The 12,656-nt window shown below is 49.4% G+C and overlaps 1 protein-coding gene across 1 annotated transcript in view; it reads left to right on the forward strand.

The window, feature by feature from the left end:
- LOC142186449 (V-set and immunoglobulin domain-containing protein 10-like) overlaps positions 1–12,656 on the forward strand; it is a 146,512-nt gene that overhangs the window by 42,770 nt on the left and 91,086 nt on the right. The window contains exons 6-8 of the mRNA XM_075261288.1: positions 7,357–7,632; positions 9,240–9,533; positions 10,830–11,075. Coding sequence (XP_075117389.1) covers positions 7,357–7,632; positions 9,240–9,533; positions 10,830–11,075 — 816 coding nt within the window. The remainder of the gene's footprint in view (positions 1–7,356; positions 7,633–9,239; positions 9,534–10,829; positions 11,076–12,656) is intronic.

The following is a 12,656-nucleotide window of genomic DNA, read 5'->3' on the forward strand; positions in this document are numbered from 1 at the left end:
TTCAGTTCAGTTAGATGGTCGCCGAGCATGGACAGCCCGCTTCCAATCATCCCACAGATGTTCAATGATATTCAGGTCTGGGGACTGGGATGGCCATTCCAGAACATTGTAATTGTTCCTCTGCATGAATGCCTGAGGATTTGGAGCGGTGTTTTGGATCATTGTCTTGCTGAAATATCCATCCCCGGCGTAACTTCAACTTCGTCACTGATTCTTGAACATTATTCTCAAGAATCTGCTGATACTGAGTGGAATCCATGCGACCCTCAACTTTAACAAGATTCCCGGTGCCGGCATTGGCCACACAGCCCCAAAGCATGATGGAACCTCCACCAAATCTTACAGTGGGTAGCATGTGTTTTTCTTGGAATGCTGTTTCTTTTTGGACGCCATGCATAACGCCTTTTTTTATAACCAAACAACTCAATTTTTGTTTCCAAAATGAAGCTGCCTTGTCCAAATGTGCTTTTTCATACCTCAGGCAACTCTATTTGTGGCGTACGTGCAGAAACGGCTTCTTTCTCATCACTCTCCCATACAGCTTCTATTTGTGCAAAGTGCGCTGTATAGTTGACCGATGCACAGTGACACCATCTGCAGCAAGATGATGCTGCAGCTCTTTGGAGGTGTCTGTGGATTGTCCTTGACTCTTCTCACCATTCTTCTTCTCTGCCTTTCTGATATTTTTCTTGGCCTGCCACTTCTGGGCTTAACAAGAACTGTCCCTGTGCTCTTCCATTTCCTTACTATGTTCCTCACAGTGGAAACTGACAGGTTAAATCTCTGAGACAACGTTTTGTATCCTTCCCCTGAACAACTATGTTGAACAATCTTTGTTTTCAGATCATTTGAGAGCGGGCTGTCCATGCTCGGCCACCATCAAACTGAACTGAACTTGAATTGTTTTGTAAAGAGGAATGGTCCAAAATAACCTTCATCCAGGATCCAGGAACTGATTAAAAGCTACAGGAAGCGACTAGAGGCTGTTATCTCTGCAAAAGGAGGATCTACTAAATATTAATGTCACTTTTCTGTTGAGGTGCCCATATTTTTGCACCGGTCAAATTTTGGTTTAATGCATATTGCACATTTTCTGTTAGTACAATAAACCTCATTTCAATCCTGAAATATTACTGTGTCCATCAGTTATTAGATATATCAAACTGAAATGGCTGCTGCAAACACCAAAATATTTAGAACTAAAAATGATTAAGATTAATAGGGGTGCCCAAACTTTTTCATAGGACTGTATAATAGTGAGTGATGACGCATTCATCTCCCAAACAGTTGAAACTTTACCGCACCGAGTCTGAGACACTAGAGATCCGGCCTCATTGTGACGTACCATCAGTCTGAGAAATACGACGGCACACAGATGGTATATCACACACAGAACACGGTCCGTCAGCCGGGACACATATGGTATATCACACACAGAACACGGTCCGTCAGCCGGCACACATATGATATATCACACACAGGACACGGTCCGTCAGCCGGGACACATATGGTATATCACACACAGAACACGGTCCGTCAGCCGGGACACATATGGTATATCACACACAGAACACGGTCCGTCAGCCGGGACACAGATGGTATATCACACACAGAACACGGTCCGTCAGCCGGGACACAGATGGTATATCACACGCAGGACACGGTCCGTCAGCCGGGACACATATGGTATATCACACACAGGACACGGTCCGTCAGCCGGCACATAGATGGTATATCACACGCAGGACACGGTCCGTCAGCCGGGACACAGATGGTATATCACACGCAGGACACGGTCCGTCAGCTGGCACACAGATGGTATATCACACGCAGGACACGGTCCGTCAGCTGGCACACAGATGGTATATCACACGCAGGACACGGTCCGTTAGCCGGCACACAGATGGTATATCACACGCAGGACACGGTCCGTTAGCCGGCACACAGATGGTATATCACACGCAGGACACGGTCCGTCAGCTGGCACACAGATGGTATATCACACGCAGGACACGGTCCGTCAGCCGGCACACAGAGGGTATATCACACGCAGGACAAGGTCCGTCAGCCGGGACACAGATGGTATATCACACGAGGGACAGTCCGTCAGCCGGCACACAGATGGTATATCACACGCAGGACACGGTCCGTCAGCCGGGACACATATGGTATATCACACGCAGGACACGGTTCGTCAGCCGGGACACATATGGTATATCACACGCAGGACACAGTCCGTCAGCCGGCACACATATGGTATATCACACGCAGGACACAGTCCGTCAGCCGGCACACAGATGGTATATCACACGCAGGACACAGTCCGTCAGCCGGCACACAGATGGTATATCACACACAGAACACGGTCCGTCAGCCGGGACACAGATGGTATATCACACACAGGACACGGTCCGTCAGCCGGCACACAGATGGTATATCACACGCAGGACACAGTCCGTCAGCCGGCACACAGATGGTATATCACACGCAGGACACGGTCCGTTAGCCGGCACACAGATGGTATATCACACGCAGGACACGGTCCGTCAGCTGGCACACAGATGGTATATCACACGCAGGACACGGTCCGTCAGCCGGCACACAGAGGGTATATCACACGCAGGACAAGGTCCGTCAGCCGGGACACAGATGGCATATCACACGAGGGACAGTCCGTCAGCCGGCACACAGATGGTATATCACACGCAGGACACGGTCCGTCAGCCGGGACACATATGGTATATCACTCGCAGGACACGGTCCGTCAGCCGGGACACATATGGTATATCACACGCAGGACACAGTCCGTCAGCCGGCACACAGATGGTATATCACACGCAGGACACAGTCCGTCAGCCGGCACACAGATGGTATATCACACACAGAACACGGTCCGTCAGCCGGGACACAGATGGTATATCACACACAGGACACGGTCCGTCAGCCGGCACACAGATGGTATATCACACGCAGGACAAGGTCCGTCAGCCGGGACACAGATGGTATATCACACGAGGGACAGTCCGTCAGCCGGCACACAGATGGTATATCACACGCAGGACACGGTCCGTCAGCCGGGACACATATGGTATATCACACGCAGGACACGGTCCGTCAGCCGGGACACATATGGTATATCACACGCAGGACACAGTCCGTCAGCCGGCACACAGATGGTATATCACACGCAGGACACAGTCCGTCAGCCGGCACACAGATGGTATATCACACACAGGACACGGTCCGTCAGCCGGGACACAGATGGTATATCACACACAGGACACGATCCGTCAGCCGGCACACAGATGGTATATCACACACAGAACATGGTCTGTCAGCCGAGACACAGATGGTATATCACACACAGAACAAGGTCCGTCAGCCGGGAAACAGATGGTATATCACACACAGAACAAGCTCCATCAGCCGGGACACATATGGTATATCACACACAGAACATGGTCCGTCAGCTGGGACACATATGGTATATCACACATAGAACACGGTCCATCAACTGGGACACATATGGTATATCACACACAGAACAAGGTCCGTCAGCCGGGACACAGATGGTATATCACACACAGAACAAGCTCCATCAGCTGGGACACATATGGTATATCACACACAGAACAAGGTCCGTCAGCCGGGACACAGATGGTATATCACACACAGAACAAGCTCCATCAACCGGGACACATATGGTATATCACACACAGAACATGGTCTGTCAGCCGAGACACAGATGGTATATCACACACAGAACAAGGTCCGTCAGCCGGCACACAGATGGTATATCACACACACAGAACAAGGTCCGTCAGCCGGCACACAGATGGTATATCACACACAGAACACGGTCCGTCAGCCGTGACACATATGGTATATCACACACAGGACACGGTCCGTCAGCCAGGACACATATGGTATATCACACACAGAACACGGTCCGTCAGCCGGGACACAGATGGTATATCACACACAGGACACAGTAATCAGCCGGCACATAGATGGTATATCACACACAGGACACGGTCCGTCAGCCGGGACACATATGATATATCACACACAGGACACAGTAATCAGCCGGCACACAGATGGTATATCACACACAGGACACAGTCCTTCAGCCGGGACACATATGGTATATCACACACAGGACATGGTCCGTCAGCCGGCACACAAATGGTATATCACACAAAGGACACGGTCCGTCAGCCGGGACACAGATGGTATATCACACACAGAACAAGGTCCGTCAGCCGGGACACATATGGTATATCACACATAGAACATGGTCCGTCAGCCGGGACACATATGGTATATCACACATAGAACACGGTCCATCAACTGGGGCACATATGGTATATCACACACAGAACAAGGTCCGTCAGCTGGGACACATATGGTATATCACACACAGGACACGGTCCGTCAGCCGGGACACATATGGTATATTACACACAGAACATGGTCTGTCAGCTGACACAGATGGTATATTACACAGAGGACACGGTCCGTCAGCCGGCACACAGATGGTATATCACACAGAGGACACGGTCCGTCAGCCGGCACACAGATGGTATATCACACATAGAACAAGGTCCGTCAGCCGGGACACATATGGTATATCACACATAGAACATGGTCCGTCAGCCGGGACACATATGGTATATCACACATAGAACACGGTCCATCAACTGGGGCACATATGGTATATCACACACAGAACAAGGTCCGTCAGCTGGGACACATATGGTATATCACACACAGGACACGGTCCGTCAGCCGGGACACATATGGTATATTACACACAGAACATGGTCTGTCAGCTGACACAGATGGTATATTACACAGAGGACACGGTCCGTCAGCCGGCACACAGATGGTATATCACACAGAGGACACGGTCCGTCAGCCGGCACACAGATGGTATATCACACAGAGGACACGGTCCGTCAGCCGGCACACAGATGGTATATCACACATAGAACACGGTCCATCAACTGGGGCACATATGGTATATCACACACAGAACAAGGTCCGTCAGCTGGGACACATATGGTATATCACACACAGAACATGGTCCGTCAGCCGGCACACAGATGGTATATCACCCACAGGACACAGTACATCAGCTGGCACACAGATGGTATATCACACACAGAACATGGTCCGTCAGCCGGCACACAGATGGTATATCACACACAGAACACGGTCCGTCAGCCGGCACACAGATGGTATATCACCCACAGGACACAGTACATCAGCTGGCACACAGATGGTATATCACACACAGAACATGGTCCGTCAGCCGGGACACATATGGTATATCACACACAGAAGACGGTCCATCAGCCGGGACACATATGGTATATCACACACAGAACACAGTCCGTCAGCTGGGACACAGATGGTATATCACACACAGAGCATGGTCCGTCAGCCAGGACACATATGTTATATCACACACAGAACAACGTCTGTCAGCCGGCACACAGATGGTATATCACACGCAGAACACGGTCCGTCAGCCGGGACACAGATGGTATATCACACACAGAGCATGGTCCGTCAGCCAGGACACATATGTTATATCACACACAGAACAACGTCTGTCAGCCGGCACACAGATGGTATATCACACACAGAACAACATCCGTCAGCCGGGACACAGATGGTATATCACACACAGCATGGTCCGTCAGCCGGCACACAGATGGTATATCACACACAGAACACTGTCTGTCAGCCAGGACACATATGGTATATCACACACAGGACACGGTCCGTCAGATGGCACACAGATGGTATATCACACACAGAACAAGGTCCGTCAGCCGGGACACATATGGTATATCACCCACAGGACACAGTACATCAGCTGGGACACATATGGTATATCACACACAGAACAAGGTCCGTCAGCTGGGACACATATAGTATATCACACACAGAACATGGTCCGTCAGCCGGGACACAGATGGTATATCACACACAGAGCATGGTCCGTCAGCCGGGACACAGATGGTATATCACACACAGAGCATGGTCCATCAACTGGCACACAGATGGTATATCACACACAGAACACTGTCCATCAGCCAGGACACATATGGTATATCACACACAGGACATGGTCCGTCAGCTGGCACACAGATGGTATATCACACAGAGGACACGGTCCGTCAGCCGGCACACAGATGGTATATCACACAGAGGACACGGTCCGTCAGCCAGGACACATATATGGTATATCACACACAGGATACAATACATCAGCCGGCACACATATGGTATATCACACACAGAACATAGTCCGTCAGCCGGGACACAGATGGTATATTACACACAGAACAAGGTCCGTCAGCCGGCACACAGATGGTATATTACACACAGGACACGGTCCGTCAGCCGGGACACATATAGTATATCACACACAGAACAAGGTCCGTCAGCCGGGACACATATGGTATATCACACACAGAACAAGGTCCGTCAACTGGCACACAGATGGTATATCACACACAGGACACGGTCCGTCAGCCGGCACACAGATGGTATATCACACACAGAACATGGTCCGTCAGCCGGCACACAGATGGTATATCACACACAGAACACGATCCGTCAGCCGGGACACAGATGGTATATCACACACAGGACACGGTCCGTCAGCCGGCACACAGATGGTATATCACACACAGGACATGGTCCATCAGCCGGGACACATATGGTATATCACACACAGGACACGGTCCGTCAGCCGGGACACAGATGGTATATCACACACAGGACACGGTCCGTCAGCCGGGACACAGATGGTATATTACACACAGGACACGGTCCATCAGCCGGCACACATGTGGTATATCACACACAGAACACGGTCTGTCAGCTGGAACACAGATGGTATATCACACACAGGACACGGTCCATCAGCCGGGACACATATGGTATATCACACACAGGACACGGTCCATCAGCCGGGACACAGATGGTATATCACACACAGGACACGGTCCGTCAGCCGGGACACAGATGGTATATCACACACAGGACACGGTCCGTCAGCCGGGATACAGATGGTATATCACACACAGGACACGGTCCGTCAGCCGGCACATAGATGGTATATCACACACAGGACACAGTGGTCTGAATGACTCCTTGTAATGTGAAATGGACCAGAGTTAGATCTTATTTGTGTATTTTATATTTACTCTCAGCGCTCCGGTTCTCTGCTCCAATAATACCGCCATCTCTCTTGTCTGTGGCCCAATGTGACCCTCCATTGTGATGCTGGGAAATAAACTCACACTATAACATTCACCATTCTGTGTCTTTCTCTTTCAGCTACACTCAGCAAGCCTGATCTCCGCATACTCAGCAGCTCTCTTGTCAATGGCACCAATGTGACCCTGTATTGTGATGCCGGGAGTCCGAATGTGACCACTTACATCTTCTATCGTGGTGAGAAGACGGTGAACTGCTCTGAGCCCCATGTGACCTGCAGGGAAGCCTACCTGGACTTCACCCCAATAACTGAGAGTGACAGCGGATCCTACACCTGCTCCATCCAGAACCCGGTCAGCTCCAGCACCAGCGACCCCCAGAGTCTGAATGTATCCGGTAAGAACATTGTGCTTAGAGATGAGTGAACCAGTTCAACACAAATTTTCTAATAGTTTCCAAATGAACCCAAACTTTTGGGGTTCATCTCTTCATATTTCACAATATAATGGTCTGGGACCTAGGAGAGGTGACAAACATAATAAACACATATACTTGCCCAGGCTTGGACTGGCCCACTGGGGAAAAAGTGAATCCCCTGGTGGGCCCCGAGAGTTTAGGGAGCTCTACCGGGCACTCACTGTTTTTTTTAATAGTCAGTGCTGGTTCACAACCTACCGTATTAACTTACCTATCCCCGCTCCTGCTCACAGCGTTCTATTCAGCCTCCAAGGGGCCCCCGTGCCCCGCACATTATGACATTGCAACCTGATGTGTGGCACACAGGGCCATTGAAGGCCGAAGAGAGTAGAGGAGGCCACGGTAAGTGGATACAACCTAGCTCTCCCCAGTTCTGCCAATCCAATTGTTAAAACTGGATTGCAGAACCGTGGAAAATTGGTGCCGCAGATGCGTTTCAGCTACTGGTATTTCCCACTAACCTTCCCGTCTCTGTGTATTGTGACATGTGAGGTCAGTGCCAAACATTGTAAAGTCTTTGATGCATTTGCCATATATTTGTTTCTTGCTGCCTTCGAGGTAAGTGTTTTGTCTACAATATTTGTCTCATGATGAGCCAGAATTTTGGAGCTTCTAGAAACTCTCCATATCTATGAAGGTCCGTACGACAGATTCCTAAATATCTCTTACACTACGACGGGGATTCCTAGTTTAAGGCCGTGCAAATATCGACAGTAATGATAAATGTGCCCCAGCGTTCTCCGATGTTCAGCTGGTGGGACATCTATCAATTACTCCTGGAGTCTACAGGGGGCGCCGATATCTGGAGGAGGCCGATTCCACCTGAGAGAGAATAATGCCACCCTCACCATCAGCCCGGTCTTCTCTGCTGATGACGGATCCTTCATATGTACAGCTACAAACATACTAAACAGCCGTGACGTGAAGATGGACCTGGCCTGTAAGTAACACCTCATCATGACACCTGAGACTGGAGCTCCCTGGAGGGTCTTCTGTGTTCTCTGTGCAGGATTAGGGGGCATTTGGAATAACCAGAGGGGTCTCCTGCTCAGAATCCTCACTTATTAGGTGACATGCTGATGACCGTGTGCACATGCCAGGCCTGTGGATAAAGGGCATGGATGACATCTTTGTGCCCCAGGTGCCTCCACCCTCTGCTGATGGTCACAAATCACACAGGTATAGGAACAGTCCTGGCCCCAAACACGGACCCTACCTGATAATACATGGGCATGTGTGTAGGGCCATCGAAAATAATGGGTCACCGTGTTAGCAATTAAAAACACGGCTAGCACGTTGACAAGGTATGCATGGAGCCTAAGAGTGACCTTCACGAGACAACCCTGTAAGGTCCAAGCGCAGGTTCTCGCTGTGCATTATAGGTCGGGTCAATAAGAAGATCCTCATTTCTATTTTGGTAGAAAATCCTGATAAATTCACAGAGAAGTTCAGACACGACTCCGTCATCAGAGAATCTCCAGAGAGTTGTCAGAGTCTTCACTGACCGTCCTCCTCTGTGTCCACAGCTCCGGTCTCGGCGGTGTCTCTGACCAGTAACACATCCGGAGCGCTCTGGGCAGGACAGGACTCGGTGTCTCTCTATTGTACAGCTCAGGGGTCAGACATCACCTTCTCCTGGAGACTGAATGGACTTCCACTGTCCTCCAACCCTCCATATAACATTACTGGGGGGGAATCTCCTCCGACCTCCACTCTCACCATCAGCCCCATCTCCAGGAGCCACAGCGGGCCCTTCACCTGTACAGCGACCAACTGGCTGAATAATGAGACCAGCAACGGGATCAACCTGGAGATCAACTGTAAGTAACATGGGGTCACTTCTGTGTCATCTGTCTGTCATGTCTATCTAATGCACAAAGGGACATATAGACAGCACATCCCAGTGTGAACAGGTGCCAACCACTAAGGCAATATACAGGTACAGAAACTGCAGCTGCATCCGCACACAGCACCGGGACTTGTAGAAATAGGAAACCAAAGGATATTACCGTATTGTTAAAAGCTTCTAATATGATCTATAAGATACAAAGATATGTTCCAGGTTCTCCGTTATACACATTGGATCGAACAGTAAGAAGCTCGAACCTGCCCCTGTACCTGCCCCTGTACCTGCCCCTGAACCTGCCCCTGTACCTGCTTCAGTACCTGCCCCTGTATCTGCCCTGTATCTGCCCCAGTACCTGCCCTATACCTGCCCCTGTATCTGCCCTGTACCTGCCCCTGTACCTACCCCTGAACCTGCCCTATACCTGCCCCTGTACCTGCCCTATACCTGCCCCTGTATCTGCCCAGTACCTGCCCCTGTACCTACCCCAGTACCTGCCCATATACCTGCCCCAGTATCTGCCCCAATACCTGCCCCTGTACCTGACCCCATACCTGCCCCTGCATACGCCCCTTGTACTTGCCCCTGTCCTTGTACCTGCCCCTGTATCTGCCTCCTGTACCTGCCCCTGTATCTGCCTCCTGTACCTGCCCCTGTATCTGCCTCCTGTACCTGCCCTGACAAGGTGACCTCATTCAGGATATGTTCCCTATGAGCAGTTGATCTGCGGATAGTCTGATATTTCTTACTGACAGGTTCCTAGCTCGGGTACTTTGTCAGCCACTTCACAGCTATCATTGGGTGCTGCCACATTGTGGGGTCCATGACCCTGCGATACTGTTTGGCTAATGCTGGACATGAACCTGCTGAGCTGCGATACAATTGGGACTGGCTGAGCCAAGTGTAAGATATTCCCTGGTCTGGATCCTTTCTCCACCACACAGTGATCTGGACCCGTCTACAGGGAATCCTCACGTTGTCCTCCAGTGTCATCTCAGATCGGTGGTGGGATCTCAGCGTTATAGCACAACATAGTCAGGAGCGCACCTGGAATAGTCCACAACAAGATAAGACAAGATCTAGAGAGAGGTCAGGAACAAGGCCGAGCTCCAGAGAAGTACAAGAACAACCAAGGGTAGATCCAAGAGAAGGAAAGTCAGGACAAAGACTTCTCCTTACATAGTCCATGGACATCATGTAGAGACTATAGACAGTGAGCACATGAGGGGTAAGTGGTGGCTATTACTCCTATCATTGTCTGATATCACAGGGACTCCCAATGGGAATATTCAGTGTACCGCCAACGCCATTGACCACACGAACGTCCAGCTGGGCTGCTCCTGGAGCGGAGGAAAACCTGCGGCCAATGTGACCATGATATTTAATAATACACAAGATACACGTCCTAATGAAGTCTACAGAAACGTGACGTCTGGTAGTAACATCCAAGGGAGCAATCTGACCTGTAATGGAGACCAGCTGGGAACAACGCAGAGCAGCTGCTCGGTGACATTTGGTAAGTAGTCAGTGTTATTATCTACTGTATGTAGGAAGTATACGTGCCGTTATGTGTAATATATGTCTGATGTGGGATGACCAGGGTCAATATGGTAGACAACACGTGGGAATATATATATATGTATATTAGTGTAATAAACAGGGAGATAAAGAGGAGCAACAATAACAGACTCGCTGATTCTTCAGCCGTATATAAAGCTCAGTAGGTGCAATCTCCAGGAATAGGTCAGTGCAAGGCAATGGTCATCACTCAGATCAGAAGATCCCAAACACATCTCTCGCCGAATCCTATCAGAAGTCCCCACAATGACTGTATAACGGGAACATCCATTGTGCATACACTACTGTCACCCCAAATCCTCGAAAGCACAGTATGTCCGGGACTTATGTCACAATGGGAGATACCGACCACCCAAACATAGATAGATATATAAACCTTTCTATATGTGACTGGAATGATAATACACCAAAGTGATTACAATATGCCAGCCAAAGGAGAATTAGTTCATATGGGGTGTATTCCTTTAGGGTCACACAGATTTCTCCCCATAGCCACACAGATTTATCTGGGGGTCACACAGATTTCTCTGGGGGGTCACACAGATTTCTCCCCATAGCCACACAGATTTATCTGGGGGTCACACAGATTTCTCTGGGGGTCACACAGATTTCTCCCCATAGCCACACAGATTTATCTGGGGGGTCACACAGATTTCTCCCCAGAACCACACAGATTTATCCCCATTTTCACTGAACTAATCTCTGTCTTTTAACTAAGGATAGAGACTGACTCTCCCTCCTGTAGCACCTTATACACTTTACAACAGATGTATCAATCAAATCACAGCATGGACAGTATACAAAGAATGAGGTATAACATTCCCACCCCCTTTATAGACAATATATTCTATTGGTTCTTCTGAGCTATATAAAAATATGGCATCGATTTTATACTATATGCAGCACTAACCTCACTTATCAACACACAGGATCCGGGACACGTAGGAACTCAGATTAATTATTTGGTAAAGCAAGGGCTTACCTTTTGTGCTGTTTTATGTATCTGAGGTCCTCCGGGCCCGTCTCCAAATCGGTTGGTGAGTGGATCAGTACACTATCGGCTGCACATCAAACGATCATCAACGCCCTCACGTTGGGCGGCAATTTCTGTTAGGGGCACAAGACCCCCAGAGCTTATGTTGTTGTAGTTTCAAGAGGCCTGGATAGACTACAGCCATCCTTTAGCCTGGAGAATATCACAGAGACACAGGTTTTAGTGTATCCAAATGAATTATGTTTAATGGTGGCTAAAACAACAGTATATATCACATGGCATAGACAATACAGGATTGGCTAGTATAATTAGCATAACATGATTGGTGGAGAAGTTTGTAACAATAGCCCTGATGCATATCTATTGGATAAGAAACTGGAGAGAGGTCACACCCCCCTGAGGGCTGAGTGGGGGTGTGAGTTGTAGAAGACACATGGCCTCAAGGGTCTAAAATGGAGTCTGTGAGCTCATGGTATGGTGGCCGCATAGAGAAGCCAACATGAAGCACCAGGGGTCCAGCAAGAG

The sequence above is a fragment of the Leptodactylus fuscus genome, unplaced genomic scaffold, assembly GCF_031893055.1.
Source record: "Leptodactylus fuscus isolate aLepFus1 unplaced genomic scaffold, aLepFus1.hap2 HAP2_SCAFFOLD_103, whole genome shotgun sequence".
Taxonomy (NCBI): Eukaryota; Metazoa; Chordata; class Amphibia; order Anura; family Leptodactylidae; genus Leptodactylus; species Leptodactylus fuscus.